The sequence below is a fragment of the Orcinus orca genome, chromosome 2 (genome assembly GCF_937001465.1).
Source record: "Orcinus orca chromosome 2, mOrcOrc1.1, whole genome shotgun sequence".
NCBI lineage: Eukaryota > Metazoa > Chordata > Mammalia > Artiodactyla > Delphinidae > Orcinus > Orcinus orca.
Window position 1 is genome coordinate 122,906,089 of NC_064560.1, and position 18,767 is coordinate 122,924,855.

Sequence of the window (18,767 nt, forward strand, 5' to 3'; positions counted from 1 at the left end):
ATGCCTGGTCTACCCTGACCATCATTTGCACAGCCTGTGCCACTTGCTCCCAGCTGCCAACATCCCAGCCTCATAGATGCCTTGTCCCGGTGCTGCATCTCAGGCTAAACACCATTCACTGCTCAGTGGTGGATCTGGACCAGAGCAGGAAACTGGCTTCCCATCCTCTAAGTTCTGCTCTTTCATTGTGGGATGGCTCTCTTTGTTTGCAAAATAGGCCTTTCAGTTCAAGGTGTTCACCTGCTCCTGGAGTAGCTCAGCTGGGATGATTTTTTTTTTTTTTTTTTTTTTTTTTTTTTGCGGTACGCGGGCCTCTCACCGCTGTGGCCTCTCCCGTTGCGGAGCACAGGCTCTGGACGAGCAGGCTCAGTGGCCATGGCTCACGGACCCAGCCGCTCCGCGGCATGTGGGATCCTCCCGGACCGGGGCACGAACCCGTGTCCCCTGCATCGGCAGGCGGGCTCTCAACCACTGCGCCACCAGGGAAGCCCAGCTGGAATGTTTTAAAGAGCTACCATGCTGTTAATCAGGGGCATCTCTCCTCTCCAATCTTCAGGTCCTATTGCTGAGCCTGCTCGTTGTGCCAGGTTCCACCTTAAGTAGGGATAAACCCTCTTTCTGGAGCTCCTCCATCACACTGCGGTTTGCCTGCTGTCACCAGCATCTTATTCATCAGACCTGCCCATGGATGTTGGAACCGCTTCAGCCTAAATGGCGCCTAACTGCACCTGCCATATCTATAAATTGGGCCAGCCAGTATTCTTGCTATAAATATAGGGAATGAGATATATTTAGTGAGGCTAGTATTTAAATTTCATAACTATGGTAACATGAACATAGGAACTAATTCATTCAGAATCAGACTGAATGGAAAACTGAATTTTGGTGGGTGTACCTTATATTTTATTTTCAATACTTTTATATTTTGAGATAATTGTAGATTTGCATGCAATTATAAAAAAACAATTGAGAGAGCCCGCATACGCTTCATCTAGTTTCCCCAATGGAACTAACTATGGAAGCATATCACAGCTAGGAAATTGGCACTGATACAATCCATCAACGACATTCAGAGATCACCAGTTTTAGTTTTACATGCACTCATGTGTGTGTCTGTGCATGTATTTAATGCTATGTAATTTTATCACACACATAGATTGATATGGCCACCAAACTACAGAACATTTCCATCACAAGGATCTCTTATGCCACCCTGCTGACACCACCCTGGTGGGAGAATAGGAGCATTGCCTGCTTCCAACAGGCAGGAAATGTTAGAGCAGCTCCCAGATCAGTCCTACTAACACCACCGGGCAAGAGAATTGGAGTACCACCGCCTGACTCTGCATGGGTGGGGTGGGGAGGGAGATCAGCTCCCAGTGAAATGAAGGGTGAGCAAGATGAAATTTCCCCTTAGGGTCTGGCTAGGGTAGGACGGGTATTGCCACAAAGGCTTTCCACGTGAGGCTTCTCTTTTGTTGGTTCCTTGACTGGAGGAACAGACTTTTCTTAGAGCTTACTTTATCTGTGTCTGTTGGCAGTTCCAGGATGGAGGCCACTAGAGTTCCTGTCTGGGATTTATGGAAGGCAGTAAAGAAACCTAAAAAACTCATCCCTCATCACCGTCCCAAAGTCCCTAGCAGTCCACCTTCTTCTTTCCTCCTTGGAGTGTTCCTCTGTTTGCTTGTTGTGTTATGTCCACAGTTATAAGAGGGAGGACCTGGGAGGCTCCATCTTGGCTAGAACCAGAAGTCTGATCTATACTTGATTTTTTTTTTTTTTTTTTTTTTTTTTTGCAGTACGCGGGCCTCTCACGGTTGTGGCCTCTCCCGTTGCGGAGCACAGTCTCTGGACGCACAGGCTCAGCGGCCATGGCTCACAGGCCCAGCCGCTCCGCGGCATGTGGGATCTTCCCGGACCGGGGCACGAACCCGTGTCCCCTGCATCGGCAGGCGGACTCTCAACCACTGCGCCACCAGGGAAGCCCAATACTTGATTTTTAAGAGGAATAAGTAGATAACAGGTATGTTGATACCAATAATTAATTCACAGAAGCAACTTTTCATGATGTTATCATTTTAGTTTCACTCAATACTCTACATGTGTCATAAATATTATGCCATAGTAAGTGACAAGAGTTCACTTTCAAAATGAGACTATTCTGTAAATAACTCCTGAAGCATCAAAGAAAATTAAATTCTCTCTGTCGTTTTGTGTGGGTGTACTGAGATGAGTTTAATTCTCCAAACAATGGTTGTTTTCCACTTAACAAGAAACCTAACAGCGAACCAATTTGGCTAAAAGAGATTTTATTGCACATGGAAAACTTGGAGCAGAGTTAGATAATTGACCAAATATGAGGACAGTTTTAAAAATAGCACCACTGAAGATAAAGATCCTAAACAGCACTCAGAGATGCAATGTCTTTCTTCAAGTACGTGGAGCTTATTATGTAGAAATATCCACTGGCTAAGCAAGACAAAAGCATTGATTGAATAAACCACATCTGGATTTCAAGGGAACCCCATTTAGCCACAAAATTGGATTCTTCCTCTTGTTCGTATCTACATTTGCAAAATAAGCATCACTATTTTGATTCTGTTTAGTTAGAAATAATGTTTTTTCAAATCAGAGAGCTTATTCCTTTAAAATATTTTGGTAAGTGATGTGTAAAATGAAAGACTAAGAACACTTTGGAGTTTCCACATTAGGTGAAAGCAAGTCTGTATCTCCCAAAATTATTTGAAGTCCTTTGTTCAGAATCAGTCACTGAGAACTGAATATCTTCTTGATCGATGCTGAGAATTTAAATAGTGTTCAGAAAAAAAAAATAGTGTTCAGAGAGACTGGAAGGGTAAAAGATACTTTATTGGAAATGACACAAGCTCTGAAAACAGTACTATATTTTCCTAGCAAGACACTTCTTCTGGTAAAAGGTATATTGGGACACATCACAGTCTCAGGGTGGTGACATTATGAAATGTTAACTAGACCTTCTACTCCCACAAATATCTGAGGAAACAAAGAGCATTTGTTCAGTCTTAACCACTGCCCAAGACCAACTTTTTTTTGATTAAATTTAATTTTTTTTATTGAAGTATAGTTGATTTACAATGTTGTGTTAGTTTCAGGTGTACAGCAAAGTGATTCAGTTATATACACATTCTTTTTCAGATTCTTTTCCCTTATAGGTTATTACAGGTTATTACAAAATATTGAGTATAGTTCCCTGTGCTACACAGTAGGTCCTTGTTTTTCTATTTTACATATAGTAGTGTGTATATGTTAATTCCAAACTCCTAATTTATCTCTCCCTGCCACCCTTTCCCCTTTGGTAACCATATTTGTTTTCTATGTCTGTGGGTCTATTTCTGGTTTGTATATAGCACCAACTTTTTAAAAACTCTGTCTCCATGATTGCAACTGAAGTAGATGCTTGGGGAAGGTGTGCTTGGTCTCTCCACAGTGATCTCCCTATGAAGTAGAGGAAACAGAAGGATAAAACTCTTACTCATGACGGATTCTCTCAGTTTCACGTAAACGTGTTCCACGTGAGAAAGTAGGCAAGCTTAACATTTAAGCTTTCACGTTTAGTCAGAATAAAGGTTAGTTTCCAGGTAGATCAAAGAAAACTCTGACTACACAAAGATATAAACTATGGAACAATATTTTAGGGTTTGCTCTTTAGGCCCGAAGCATGGGCCCTTCTAGAACACTGGAGCTGTTCTAATAAACAAGGGTTTCTGCCTCTTGGGATCGCTTTTGCCACTTCCATTACCATTTTGGGGCCCACACCCCTGAGTTGGACAAAATGAGCACAGTATACCTAAAGTTTTCCATTGCCCGGTGTGGAAGCAAAGCCTCAGCCCTTGTACCGGTATCTACGATGTGTTTCCGATTTATCATCTTCCGTTTTCTATTCGGATAGAAACTCATGGGAAGGGTGGAGGGGATATAGGTCTGCACCCCCATCACCATCTCCCTACCTGCTCTCCTCATCTCTCCCACCACTTTGGGCCGGCGGTTTAGTGATGTGATCCTTGAGTGGACACAGAAGGGACTGATTGTGCCAGTCTAAGGGCTCCCTTTCTGCACCCGCAGGAGTAGGGCTCTGGACAGAGGATACGGAGTGAAGACGGCTCTACCCACTGGTGGAGAGATGAGCCTAGCATGAATCTTTTGTGACAGTTATAAATATTGAGCTACAATATTATACAGCAACTGGAACCCCTCCCTGGAAAATAGCATATTTAAATAGAGTTTGCAAAAGGGTTAACTGAACAGAGGTCACCCTTCCTGTTCACCCATAAAGAATGTTCTCAGCTGAGGACTACCCAGTCCTTGCAGGTGTGTCTTGGGTGATATGATGCTTTATCTGGTTACATCCTTTGGGTCATGCTCATGATTGTTCTGCTCACTTGTCAAAGCCACACCAGGGGTCAACGGCAGATTCTTTTCTCAGTTCTCAAAGGCTGGCTCGTCTCTCTGAAATGCCACACACACGGAGACCTACTTATTTGTGTGAGTGCCAGTATTCTCAATCGAGTAACTGCTCGAGACACCTTTTCAGCTGTTTTTATTTTGGAGGAACAATCTCGGTTTCCTGCCTCTGGTTAACACGGGTGATTGGCTTTAGGGAAAGCCTTTATTTTTATTATTTTTTCATTTACGAAATTAAGTTAGAATCTGTAAATGTAAGAGGAATTGGTTATTTGTAGACCTAACCAAGAGGAGTTTGGAAATACTCATCATAAAATAGCTGTAAATATTCCCTAAAGCAACTGCTTTCAGACTCTCCACAGAAAGACAAAGCCTACAGTAATATATGTGGTTTCATTTTATGTTCATGATAGATTCCTCTTTTTAGACTGTAATTTGGAAACAGTTCAACAGCTGAGTTGGCAACTAAAACCCACCCTCTAAAACATATAAGTGAAATGTGGATGCTATAATCCTAAGGGCAGAGCCTGCTCCCAGTTTGGCATTCTTTGGTTCCAGCTGTTGACTAGAGATAAGTTAGATTATAATAGTAAAACCAGAAAATGCTGTTAATGCAAATTCCTTGCATTGCATGTCTCTCTTTAAAGAGCAAGTGGACATTCTTGCAAATGACCAGAATAGGAGGCTATTTGTCTTTTCTCACACCAGCGACTGTAAGTAGATATGGAAGGCAAGGCCTCATGAATTTTATGTCACATTTAATTTTATTTTAAGGAGGTTAAAATAGAGGGCTTTAAAGCCTCAACCAGGCATGTCATTTTCTTTGTCCTTCTCTGTTCAGTGTTTCCTAGTTCACCACAACAAGCACTTACAATTTTCATAGTGAGGGAAAGGTTATTTTAGATCCCCAGTTATACATACCATGACGTTAAGACGAAAATTAAAATGATACAATCCCTTATACAGTACCTTATATAGACAAAGCATGTTTTCATGAAGCAATATATGCTTGCATGGGGATGGAAGAAACCGGCAGACATACGCAAGGCATCTTGGACTCTTGGATACTTGTACAGTGATCACTCCAATTTCAATTATTCTCTCCATGGTCCCCATGAGTTCATTTTTATCTATCTATCCATCCATCCTTTGTTTTCTCTCACAAAAGATGTATGACAGCTTACAAAGATAGATGGACAAATAAAATTTAATAGTGGAAGGAAAATGAAAAATAGATGTGGGTGTGCAAGATAGACGATAATGATTTGTAATCATGTTAACAATTGGGCCACAAGTGTAGTCTTCTAAGATTTTTCTTGGCCACTGCCAAAGGAAAAATCTGGTTGGTCACTAGATTCAGGATCTACGGGATCAAAACAAACCATTTACTTGGTAGAAGCCCTTTGTTCTTGGAACTAGAGCCAGACAGGAAATTCTTCTAAGAGGCTCGTAAGAAAGACAGTATCCTGTGATGAACACCCGTGACAACATCTTTGCAATAGAGGTGGTGACCTATTTCTTACACAACGCGCCCCCATGTAGGCTGGTGACATCATATTCAAGAGCAGGTCTGTAAAAATGGATTCTGCAGCTGGCAGTCAGTCCAGCTTCATCTAGAATCTGACCGTGTACACATATGAAGTCTCAGGATAGTGTATGGACCCAGTCTGTACTTAATAAAGGTAAGCAATTAGTATTATTGCTACACACTGTTGCGTGTCAGATGTGTGCCTACTTTTGATGGCGAAGAGATGGGCTCCACGCATGCAGCGGAGTGAACTTGTTGGGCAAGAGCATCTCTGAGCTCACAGCTCTCACCTCCCACGCACTTGTGTGATCTCAAAATGCAGCCGCGTTCAAGTTGGGTGATGCCACATGTGGGCTCTCTAGGGAAGACAGGCTTGCTCCAGGTAACGCTTGAAAAGCCGAAACTCCATAGTTACAGCCAGTATGGGGAGGAAGCCAAATCTGAGCTAAGTGGAGTACCTTCCCAGCAGAAACCTGCCAGCTTCAGCTCTTCATTCTAGGAAGATTCAGACTCCTTTTAAGGAGTTAAAAAGATGAGAAGTCCTTTGGGATTTCCCAGGATAGAAGAGAGTGAAGATTTGGCTTTTCGCTCATTAGTCCCAGGTGACTCCGAGATCCAGAAGGATCTCCCGTCTACATTCTGCTCCCCTTCCCTCATCCTCCCTGTCTTGCCCTCTTTTTCTAAATCTCATTAAATGGTTCATCACAGTTGGTCCTATCATGTCAGAAGGCAGGGACTGCCAGAACCTGCCTAGAACAGAATTCATCTGGAGTTGAAATACCCTCCGCCTGGGTTAATCTCCTCGGTGGTTGCACGTAAAGCACGGGGCAGCATGTGGTGGAGATTAGGCATGCCTTGGTGTTGAATTCTGAGCTCCAGGATGTGTGTGGGCCTGCATCCCTCACAGCCACGTCACTTTCTTCTTTTAATGAAAGCTGAAACCCAGCTCCTGCCAGAGGACAGTGGGAGTGAACAAATGTGTAGGAAAAGAAAATAGAAATGGTTAGGAAGGCTGGCTGCCCGACCCCTGGTCTGGGCTAGAAACAGCCCACCCCCTCCTTCCTAGCCCATGGAATGCAGGAGGGGCTGCAAGAGAAGCCAGGAGGGCTCCTGGGGAGGAATTAAGTGTGGTTCGGTATGTTTCTGGCTTCTCTGTAAATACTGGACACCTCCGAATGGAAGAACAGCTGAGAAGAGTGACTGCTAATCCCCCAGTGCCAGGAGGAGGCCTGCCTCTCCCTTCTAGATCCCAGCAGATGGTGGATGAAACAGGCTTCCCTCGAGGCAAGGGCAGCAGGAACTGTCCCACCTTCTGTTCCTTCAGCCAGCCCTGCACGTCTCCCTCATGGCCTGTCCCTGCCCAGAAGGGCCTCGCCGGCCCTCGAGAGCCTTGGGGACACGCCCCGGCTTTGGCTTTCGCCGTCCGGCTGGGATGCTCAAGGTCAGCCAAGCTGGACTCGGGCCAGCACTGGCAGCTTGGGAAGCCTTCAGCGAAATTCCGCGGGCCTGGGGAAGAACAGCCAGGCAGTGTCGCCACGTCTCTCCCTCTGTGAATTACCTGGGGAAGAGGGGCGGTGACTTATTTAAAATGCACATGCACTCTTCCAGGGTGAAACCTGGGAATCTGAATTGCTGTTAGAGGTAACTTGGCTGCAAGTGGTTCTAGCATTCTACTTGGGGAAACAGCAGCCCGAGTGGACTGGAAGGCATTTGGGGTGGTGGATAGGAACAGGGTGTCGTCTGGTGCCTGGATTTGAAGCCTTACTCTTCCGTTTGCTCAGCCGTGTGACCTTGAGCAAAGCAGGCGCAACGGTTCCCTACCTCATAGGATACAAACCAGTCTTTCTCAAACTGCAGGGCACAGCCATTCTCGGGTTTTTAAATCAATTTAGTCACAATCCATATCAAAAAATGTAACTGGGAGGTTGGCTACACAGCAATGTGAATGTGCTTAATGCTACTGAACTGTACAATTTTAGTTGGTTAAGGTGGGACATTTTATGTTATGTATATTTTACCGAAATTAAAAAAAAAGAGAAATGTCTAGACTACACCACAGAAGGTTAAGTCATTTTTATATACTTAAGTAGACACGACAGAAGCCAATCTCAATTTTCAAATTAAATAGATCCCTGAAAAAATTGTGTCAAATGAAAATCAGTCATTGAATCTTATTTTCCATTGACTTATAATTTAAGTAAATATATAAAAACAGCGTTTAGAGTTTTAAAACGTGGAAATTGAGCAGTATTGCAATGAACAAATATCGAACCATCATAGATATTTAAGGGGAAAAAAGTGTTCTTACCATAAATATAGTGCATAAGAAACTATGTTTTGTTCTAAGTGGGAAAAAGTGAAATTGTTTTTAAACATTTTAAGGGTGAAGATTATTTCATGAAACTGGTCTCAGTATTCCACTGACCTACCCACCCCTGCTCCCGGGCAGACTGATTCCTAGGTGGGTGGACTGGAATTGGCCTCCTGAGCCCTGCAAGTATTTACAAAGGATTCAGGGAATAACCGTGGTGTTCAGTGATCTGCTAGACTTTCCAGGAGTTCCCTTTACACATATGGCAGTGAATGTGGGAATGTGCCACCAGTCACTCCCAAGGAGAAACTCTTTCTTTCACACAAGTGTTAATGCACTTCAGTCCTACTCTGCTTTAAAAATAATGAAATACTTCCTCAGGAAGGCTTTCTCTGGACCCTCTTTTGAATCCCTCTTTTTGTGACTATCTCAATGATTCCCTCATTCTTCCTAGTGTGTACCATAACTGTCCCTGACTTGTCTGTAGCTGCTCTGCAGTACGAGTCCTGCTCTGTTTTATTTGTGTCTTCCAGCGACTAGCACAGTTCTTGTGCCATAAATATTTGCTGAATCAATAAGTGAATGACATTGACCCAAATCTTCCAAAGTGAGAGCTATAGCTGCCCCCAAAAGTATCATTATTACTGAATTGTAATAGTTACAATTTGCTTTGTATCTTCTATGTGGCTTATATCACTTGTCTCTAATTATTACAATAACTAATCATCTCTGCCTGAAAAGAGTTACTGTGCCCTTTGTCAGAGGGGAAAATTGAGGCTTATGAAAGTGAAGTGACTTGCCCAAGAGCAAAATAGGTAGTAAGTGACAGAGGCAGGATTCAAACCTAGGGATGTTGGGCTGTACCACCCGTCCCATTTCTCCTTCTTTTTGGTTCTTCTGCATCTGCCTGAGCCAAAACAGCTCCGCTCTTTGCATCCTGTCAACAGGCATTTTCGCTGAAAAAGGCTTACCGTGTGGCAGAGGGTGATTCCAGCTGGCGTGACCCTCACCTGGCTCCATCACCCAGCCGCCCTCATACTTTCTTCCCCAGACCAACCCAAACATGGTTGGGGAGCTCAGCGGGGAGGGCCCAGCATTCCCCAGTCTGGACAAGTATCTAATCAGCAGGCCTCCTTAGCATATCAATCCAAGACCACTCCAGAGATGGATGCCTGAGCCCAGTTTCTATTTTTAACTGGTGTGAAGGGGAGGAAAAACACAAGCATTAAAAATCAAAGTGCCAGTGAAGAACTGAGAATACAGGGCAACCCAGGGCAAACCAGTGATCTGTGTCTTTATGTCTCTCTGTTTCTTTCTCTTCTCCTTGATTCAAGTAATCCCTTTCTCCAAAGTCTCAGGATCCTCCACAAAGAAGCTGATACCATTTATACCAGTCCTTCTCACACTTCAGCATACGTATGACTCAACTAAGCATCTTGCTAAAATGCAGATTCTGATTCAATAGTTCTGGGGTGGGGCCTGGGACTGCTTTTCTATTTCATTCCTGGTTATGACCATACTGTGCATCCCGGTGATATGTTCAGTCGGTTGAAGTTGCTGTTATCTTCTTGACAAGAACATTTCTCTTTCAGTCTTGTCTTTGTCTGGAATAAACGCTTTTGCGTTATTAAGATGAATGTTCATCTCTCCACCAGCAGGTGGACAAGCAACCCTTGGCATTTGTTCCTTCATTCCCTTTGGCAGCAGGGGAGTCTTTCCTGGCCTAAAGGCAGGAGTCTGAGTTTGAGAAAAACCCTGGAATTATGGAGAAGAGCCCCCTGATGTCCCAGCTGGGGTAAACCTGCCCTCTCCTCCAACAAGACTGGGCAGGCTCTCACAGCAGCTGTTTCCAGCCTCTTTCCCTGACCAGCCCCTGAGCCATGCGTAAATTGGGGACCAAGGTGGCCTTGGTTAATCTCAGCTTTCTGCACAGCCCCAGCTCTCCGAGTTGTCATGCAGGTTGGTGGGGACTAAGCCAGGAGGGTGCCCTGTCCCAGGCACCCCTTTTCTGGCCACCCAAATGTGCTGCTGTGGTGCCCTTTGGGCCCACGAGGACTGCCAGGGCTCTGCTCCCCCAGCTCTCCGTCCGGGAAGATGAGAAGCTGCCGTCACTCCCCTGCTGCCCTGGCCCAGCTGTCAGGACCCCTCAGCAGAGGGCGGGGTGCCAAGCCTTCCCCCTTGCGTGTGGCTTGCTGTCTCTTAGGCTGGCGGGGCTGCGGCGAAGCCAGCCACAGCACACCCAGGGGGCACCTCCACCCAAGAAGGGGGAGGGGGCGGGCTGGCGTCACCCGGTCTTCCCCTGCCCCCTACCCTTCACCGCCTGCCCCTCCCTAGCTCCCTATTTGGCCATTCCCCTGGTTGCCCCCTCCCCTTCCTTACATGGTCTGGGGGGCCCCCGGGCTGATCCTCTCCCCTGCCCTTGGCTCCATGAATGGCCTCGGCGCTCCTCAGTGGTGCGAAGGCGACCAAATAAGGCAAGGTGGCCGACCGGGCCCCCCACCCCTGCCCCCGGCGGCTGCAACTGACCCCGTCCATCAGCGCGCTATAAAGCCGCGCGCCGCGCGCGGGGCACCAGCGCCTGCCACCGCCCGAGCAGCCGAGCCGAGCCCGCCCCGCGGACGGTGAGTCAGCGCCGCCCGCCCCGCGCCTGGAGCCGGTGCCCCGCGCCCCCGCCGCTCCATCACTTTTTTTCTCCTTAAGACCAAACTTTTCATTTGGTTCGAACTTCTTTTGTCCTGAGTCTCGGTCTTCACTGGAGAGGGGCGCGTGGAGGGGTAGCCTTGGGCCCCAGTGGGGCTTTTGGGGTCCCTGCTGCCGTGTGCTTTTCCCTCCAGCTGGGGCTCGAACATGGATCGGGGTGTGGATGGGCCCGAAGTGGCTTCCCGGTTCGTGAGAAGGCGAAAATGTAAAGGGCCGGGGAGGACCTGCTAAGGGGTGACCGTCCCTCTTGCACTGGGGCAGGGGAGGAGCCTCCTGGCCTGGGAGCCTGGGCGGTTCCTCTCCCCTGCTCTGCAGCTTCTTCCCACGCTCCTTTTTCTGCCCCGAGGGGAAGGGAGACGACAGCGTCCCCCGCCCCCCTCCCCTGCCCGGTGACCCCCATCTGCCCTGTCCCTTCCTCCGGGGACGCGGACGAGGCCAGCCCCGCAGGCACTGAACGTAGGCCGCCTTGCTCTCCTCCATCCGTAGACCCCACTGAAGCTGTGACAAGATGTGCGACGACGAGGAGACCACCGCCCTGGTGTGCGACAACGGCTCCGGGCTGGTGAAGGCCGGCTTCGCGGGCGACGACGCGCCCCGCGCGGTCTTCCCTTCCATCGTGGGCCGCCCGCGCCACCAGGTAAACTTCCCGCCCAGCACAGCCTGCCCTCACCTGGAGCCGTCTCCAGCCCCGCTCCACACCCCTTCCCGCCACCTCTTCGGCCCAGCAATCCAGGAAATGTCTCACCTGCCCCTCCTGTTCCATGAACTCATTAGATCAGATAGGAAACGCTGGATTCGCTTCCAATCTCAGCCCAGACAAGCAATACTCACACCCTCCAGCAAACCAGGAAACGTGCAGCACCGCCCCCCCTCCCCCAGTCCACTTCAGGGACACAGCTCTGCCAGGGGTCCAACTTCCTCCTGTGAAAAGGCGGCAGCTTCTCTTTTCCACTCCTGACCTGCATTTTTAGTCCTCAGTATCTTCTCTAGCTCTTATACATCTCACTTTACTCCTTGGCCTCCCTTTTCAGTCCTGTTCAAAACTCAGAATAATACAACGTATCCGAACCAACCAGGAGCCAAGCCACATTGCTCCCTCTTGTTCACAGCCAGTTAATAGGGCTCCCAAAATGTAATCCATCTGCTTCCTGGCTGTTGCATTTTTAGAAGCCGGTTATGACAGAGGCAGTAAAGTGCCGTGGTGACAGTGACATACCACCTTGTTTATTAAAAGAAATGCCACGCTCTCTGGCTTTGCCTCGGTGCCTGGCCAGACACGCTGCCAGGGAGGAGAGTGGTATTCCTCAGTGTTGGTGGACCATGCGTACTCCAGGACAGCTCTAGGAGGGCTGGATTTCCCAGACAGGATGGTAATAGCACATCAGTCCATCTTTTTATGTTTACTTGATGAATGTCAAACTCTTTCCTTGGGAGAAATACAGTGTGTCATTAATTCAGTCATTCCACAGTGTAGTCATTTATATTCCAGTTGACATAGGTGATGAGCTTAATAATTTAATGAAGGCATTATGGTATTTTAAAAATGAGGTGAGGCTCTGCTTCTTCCGTGAAATAGCTTCATTTCTCCCCATCCCTAGTTATATTCTAAACAATAGAATTATACCTCTTGGGGGTGGGGTGGGGAGAAGGTACAAGATTAACTTTAAATGATATTTCTGAATTGGGGTAAATTCCTATTGTTTCTTATTTCTCGTATTCATAAGATGTCACTTGACTTGGACAGTTACGTAGAAATGAATAAGGCATTGATTGTATTCCTGACACGGTGGAAGCTTGATTTTCTCATTACTTTCTTCTTGTAGGGAGTCATGGTGGGTATGGGTCAGAAGGATTCCTACGTAGGTGATGAGGCTCAGAGCAAGCGAGGTATCCTGACTCTCAAGTACCCCATTGAGCACGGCATCATCACCAACTGGGATGACATGGAGAAGATCTGGCACCATACCTTCTACAATGAGCTCCGCGTGGCCCCTGAGGAGCACCCCACTCTGCTCACTGAGGCCCCACTGAACCCCAAGGCCAACCGTGAGAAGATGACCCAGATCATGTTTGAGACCTTCAATGTCCCCGCCATGTATGTGGCCATCCAGGCGGTGCTGTCCCTGTATGCTTCTGGCCGTACCACAGGTGTGTTGGGATTGTAAGATAGTCCCTGATTAATTACATTCCCAAGTCTTCGACCTTGCTGGGAATCAGTCTCCCCAGTGAGAAAGGAATGATCCCTTTCCTCACACTCCCTGGGAAGGTGTCTCTGCTAAGGGAGAGGGGTAACAATAATACCCTGAGGTTGGTCTCAGAGCACACTTATTTCTAAGAACTGAAAGAATACAGAGTTAGATCCTCCCCTTGCCTAAAGTATGTGATGTCACATATTGAGGCTTTGCACAACTATCAACCTGGAATGCAGCAGTCATTGGTGTGTGTTCACACCATCACAGCCCCTGGGCAAACATCCCTACAGGGTCTGAGTCAAAAAAGAGAAGAACACGTGTAAGTTAGAGGAGAGGAAAGAAAAACACACCTGGTTGCTTGCATAAGGTGCTAATAGCTGGTAAGAGGGATGGTCATTTGAAAGTGTCCTGGGAAAATTTTTCTACTACAATATTTAAGAGGATGAACTGTTGCTGGCTTCAGATTTGGCATCCATTATGCTCATTTTTATTCTTCATGTGTAAGGGATCTAATTTTATCTGGATCCTTGCCCAGCGCGAGTATCTCTTAGCCAGGATTGGAAGCAGGCTTTGACATGGTTAAAGCAGTGGTGTCCTCAGAGATTTACCTTGTTCTTGTCGATTTTCTCTGACAGGCATTGTTCTGGACTCTGGGGACGGCGTAACCCACAACGTCCCCATCTATGAGGGCTATGCTTTGCCCCATGCCATCATGCGTCTGGATCTAGCTGGTCGGGATCTCACTGACTACCTCATGAAGATCCTCACTGAGCGTGGCTACTCCTTTGTCACCACCGGTGAGTGTGTGTGTATCTCATCTGCCGTAGTATGTGTCTTGTTTTTTACCCTCCCCCAGCGAACCCCCCGACCTCCTCAAGGTTGATTTCATCTTTCAGAGCTTAACTGTGACACGCTTTATTTCTGCAGCTGAACGTGAAATTGTTCGCGATATTAAAGAGAAGTTGTGCTATGTCGCTCTGGATTTTGAGAATGAGATGGCTACGGCTGCTTCTTCCTCCTCCCTGGAGAAGAGCTATGAACTGCCTGATGGCCAAGTCATCACTATTGGCAATGAACGCTTCCGCTGCCCTGAGACGCTCTTCCAGCCCTCCTTCATTGGTGAGTTGTAGGGTCTGGTGCAGAAACACCGCTTGGTGACTCCCAGGGTAAAAGCTATTATAATCAACAATGATTAAGGGGCCCTTGTGTTAAAAGAAGTCATAGCTTGGAGTCCCACACAGCTCAGCCTCAGGTCCCGATGGCTTCTTACAGGGATGGCCATCACCGCTCTGTAGCAATGATATGATAAAGGATGACACACTGGCTTCATCTCAAAATAAGGAATGAGACAGAGTAGTAACTGAATAATCCATACCTGCAAGGAAGAGATGATGACTCAAGAGTGCTGCCTTATTCTGATATGTTCCGTCACCAAGTAGCTGGACGTTGCTTTCATCACTCATTATTAAGTGTAACAACAATCCAACTCATAGTAATAACTGGACCTTTGTATGTCACCAAACATCTTTCCTAAGGAGTGATTTCCAAGAGGAAGCTTGTCAGGATCTTATTTTAGTCCATAAATAAGAATTGCATTAATTTACCGTAAACGTGTGTCTCCTCCTTTTCTAATCCATCTCCATACTCTGATGGGTACAGCAAGTGTTCCCTCCAAACAGGTGCTAAACACAGTTGTTTGTTTCTTGGCAGTCCGTTGTGGATTTACTGTCTGCACTTTTAAGACACCTGTTCCACAAAACCCTGCAATGTATCTTATAGAGGAACATATGTTTCAGAGACAAATGGTGACAGTTTACCAGCATAGAGGGGTACTATTCTCTTCCCTCTACCCTGGCCCCCTGGCCTGAGGGCACTGTGATTTTTCTTTTTTACACTTGTTCCTAGGTATGGAATCTGCTGGCATCCATGAAACAACTTACAACAGCATCATGAAATGTGACATTGATATTCGCAAGGATCTGTATGCCAACAATGTCTTATCTGGAGGTACCACCATGTACCCTGGTATTGCTGATCGCATGCAAAAGGAAATCACTGCCCTGGCTCCCAGCACCATGAAGATCAAGGTGAGTGGGGGAAGCAAAGCAGGTCTCTCCGTATTCCAAGCAGAATTCCTAACTCCTTTCCCCTCACCGCCTAGCTTCCCGTTTCCCATAAACTTTTAGCTTTTCTAACACTTTCTCTGATTTTTCTAGCACTTTTCCCAAGATAGGAGACTTGGAAACACTTTCAAGCAGTGGATAAAAATAAATCTTTGAAGGAAAAAAAATATCTAAATCTTTGAACACATTTTAAAAGACCCCTGCTTTCGGGCTAGCCTCCACCATGCATGTAGCTTATTGCCACATTATATTCTGTTTCAGAGAAGTGGGGAAGTTCTATTTTATAGTGACTTTGATAGTGGAAATGATGAAATAGAGGAAATGCATTAAATTTGACTCAGCCATATTCATTTGTGGGAATGAAGTATCACATTACAGTGAATTGATCACCAATATACTTTCTGTGAATCTCCCCAACGTGCGCTCTGTTGCTTGGAACTTCAGAGTTCACTGGTGGTTTTTGTTTTCATTCTGCAGATTATTGCTCCCCCTGAGCGTAAGTACTCTGTCTGGATCGGGGGCTCCATCCTGGCCTCCCTGTCCACCTTCCAGCAGATGTGGATTAGCAAGCAAGAGTATGATGAGGCAGGACCATCCATTGTCCACCGCAAATGCTTCTAAGGTGCCTTCTCTCTTAGTCTACCTTATGTTCAGGATGACGGTATGATGCTTCTTGGAGTCTTCTGAACCACCCTCCCTCATCTCTCATCATTGTACAGTTTGTTTACACACGTGCAATTTATTTGTGCTTCTAATATTTATTGCTTTATAAATAAACCAGACCAGGACTTGCAACCTACAAAAGCAAACCTCTCTTATTTCTTTTTGGGGCTTGGGGTTTGGGGTAGGAGTAGGATGGGGCCAGTGTTTGTGTACTCAGTCTGTGAACTCGTATAATGGCGGCCTTGACACCGGGAGCATTGTAATATCACAGCACCACAAAGTTTATCAGATGAATTAGCGTGACTTTTAGCTGGCAGTTACAATATTAAATTTTGATTTTACCCTTTGGGACAGAATCATGAGGATATTTTATATCTGAAAAGCAGATTAGGTTTAGCTCCACATAAGCGAGAAACAGAATTGGAGAACACAATTCTCTAAGATTCGTTTCTATGATGACACTGAAAATTGTTGTCTTAGCACATGTTCCAGTTGTTTTTGTGACTTTGCAGAAACCACATAGATATTGATAATGAGAAAGTCAAAGATTATTTTAAACAGATTAGTTTCAATTCTTATTCTCTTCAGTTATCTTCCTGAGGGCCATACATGTTAACAGTGAAACACGGAGGCCAGCTGACAGATAAGCCCAGCCATGTCCCATTCCAGATATTCCCTAAATAAATCAAGACCACTGGGCATGTTCAAAACAAATGTGAGGAAACAGGCACCAGATACCTTTGCCTAATCAGTGACTAACTTCTGGGACAGACGTCTTCAGTCTCTTCAGTTCTTTGAAATCCTGGGATCGTGGGTCGAATGGAGTGAAGTCTATAAAATCCTGAGGAGTTAAGGGGAGCAGAAAGCCATGATATTCCCTTTACTCCATGCTGGGCTGTTTGCAAAGCATGCTGGGGATAGTGATGCATCCAAAAGCATCTATTGTGCTCTGTCCTTGAGGGGTTCACATACACACTACCCATAAACCCCCAGTGTATGTGGTCTGGGAGGCTACAAGGAGATGGACATATGAGACTGGGTCTTGATGAATGTTTAAGAATTGGAGAGGTAAGAAGAGCAGGGAGGAAATCTCAGCAGAAGGCAACAGGGCAGAAGCCATCATACAAAGCACAGGGCAGGCTGGTGGGAGCTGATGAATGTTAGGAAGTCAGTTTGAAAAGGGAGATTTCAACCTGATTGCAGAAGCTTTAAAATTTTTCACTTTCAAATTAATTGTCCATGAACCATTTGACCATTTGAATGGACTTAATTAAACTTTTATCTGTTGATGAGGGAATCAAGACACAGAGAGATTAAGCAATGGGTGCAATGTTATACAGCTTATTTGTGGAATACCCAAGGCAGTCAGGAACCCAGATTTTTTGACAGCTAATCTAATGGTGCTTCTAAAACAATCTTTCCTAACTTAGTCATAGTTATCAAGAGTAACCACATTCTATCACACACCGTTTTGAGAGTCTGGGTTCAAAACCTGGAGTACTTTAAGCTCATCAGACAGCTTTAATAAGTTGCCAATGTCATTATCATTCAAGGTAGTAATTGTGTCCCATGTTCATTCATTCATAAAACATCTCTTGATCCCTGATTCTGGGCCAGGCACAGTAGTAGGTGTCTGGGACACAAACATGGAGCAGAGCATATTTTCTGTGCTTACAGAGTTTAGAGTTCCATATTTAGCAAAGCTGAATGGAAGTCTTTCTCTGCATTAAGGGTTAAAAAATAAATTTAGTGACATTTATGTTAGATACGAAAAACTTTATTGGAGATTTTCATTTTTTCCTGCAACTATTTCTTGTAGCACAGATAGATTGATTTAAAAGCTAGGTAGGTCTTCCCTGGTGGCGCAGTGGTTGGGAGTCCACCTGCCGATGCAGGGGACGCGGGTTCATGCCCCGGTCCGGGAGGATCCCATGTGCCGCGGAGCGGCTGGGCCCGTGAGCCATGGCCGCTGGGCCTGCGCGTCCGGAGCCTGTGCTCCGCAACAGTGAGAGGCCCACATACTGCAAAAAATTAAATAAATACCTAAAATAAAAGCTAGGTATCAGGACTTCCCTGGTGGTGCAGTGGTTAAGAATCCACCTGCCAATGCAGGGGACACAGGTTCGAGCCCTGGTCCGGGAAGATCCCACATGATGCGGAGCAACTAAGCCCGTGCACCACAACTACTGAGCCAGCACTCTACAGCCCATGAGCCACAACTACTGAGCCTGCGTGCCACAACTACTGAAGCCTGCACTCCTAGAGCCCATGCTCTGCAACAAGAGAAGCCACCACAATGAGAAGCCCACGCACTACAACGAAGAGTAGCCCCAGCTCACTGCAACTAGAGGAAGCCCACGTGCACCAAGGAAGACCCAACGCAGCCAAAAAATATATATAAATAAATTAATTTTAAAAATAGTAAGAATAATTTTAAAAAGCTAAGTATCAGCCAGAGACAGATTTGGAGCATATATGGGGAAATATGATTTAGCCAGTCTCTGTGTCTCTTTTTTCCTCACTTCTCAAATTGGGTATGTTAAGTATTATGAATTTTATCCTCTAAATACATTATTAATACTAGAGGTTTAGAGAGCTGGCTGGGCTATCACCTGTGGTTCTTTCTATGTGTCAATTTAAATGGAATGGGTATTGCTGTCTCTACTTAAAAGGAGAAGCTTTTGGAATCAGCTTCTGATATTTGTATCAGAAGTGGTAAGCACACAGATTCTCATTGAATTCTGAGGTTTTCTCATCTCTGCTTGATGACAGGGTGTAAGATGTTAGAACAACTGACTCGTAATGATTGT

At 46.0% G+C, this 18,767-nt stretch overlaps 1 protein-coding gene across 2 annotated transcripts; it reads left to right on the forward strand.

The window, feature by feature from the left end:
- The first annotated feature begins 1,909 nt into the window (after nucleotides 1–1,909).
- Nucleotides 1,910–16,098, forward strand: ACTC1 (actin alpha cardiac muscle 1). 2 transcript variants are annotated; one of them, XM_033435856.2, is made up of 7 exons: nucleotides 1,910–2,023; nucleotides 11,466–11,616; nucleotides 12,803–13,127; nucleotides 13,807–13,968; nucleotides 14,099–14,290; nucleotides 15,077–15,258; nucleotides 15,772–16,098. In XM_033435856.2, exons 2-7 carry the CDS (start codon nucleotides 11,488–11,490, stop codon nucleotides 15,913–15,915), a joined length of 1,134 nt encoding a protein of 377 aa, XP_033291747.1. In that variant the 5' UTR covers nucleotides 1,910–2,023; nucleotides 11,466–11,487; the 3' UTR covers nucleotides 15,916–16,098. The 2 variants fall into 2 exon arrangements, with proteins under 2 accessions (XP_033291747.1, XP_049561447.1); XM_049705490.1 differs by lacking the exon at nucleotides 1,910–2,023 and adding an exon at nucleotides 4,652–10,900.
- Nucleotides 16,099–18,767: the final 2,669 nt, after the last annotated feature.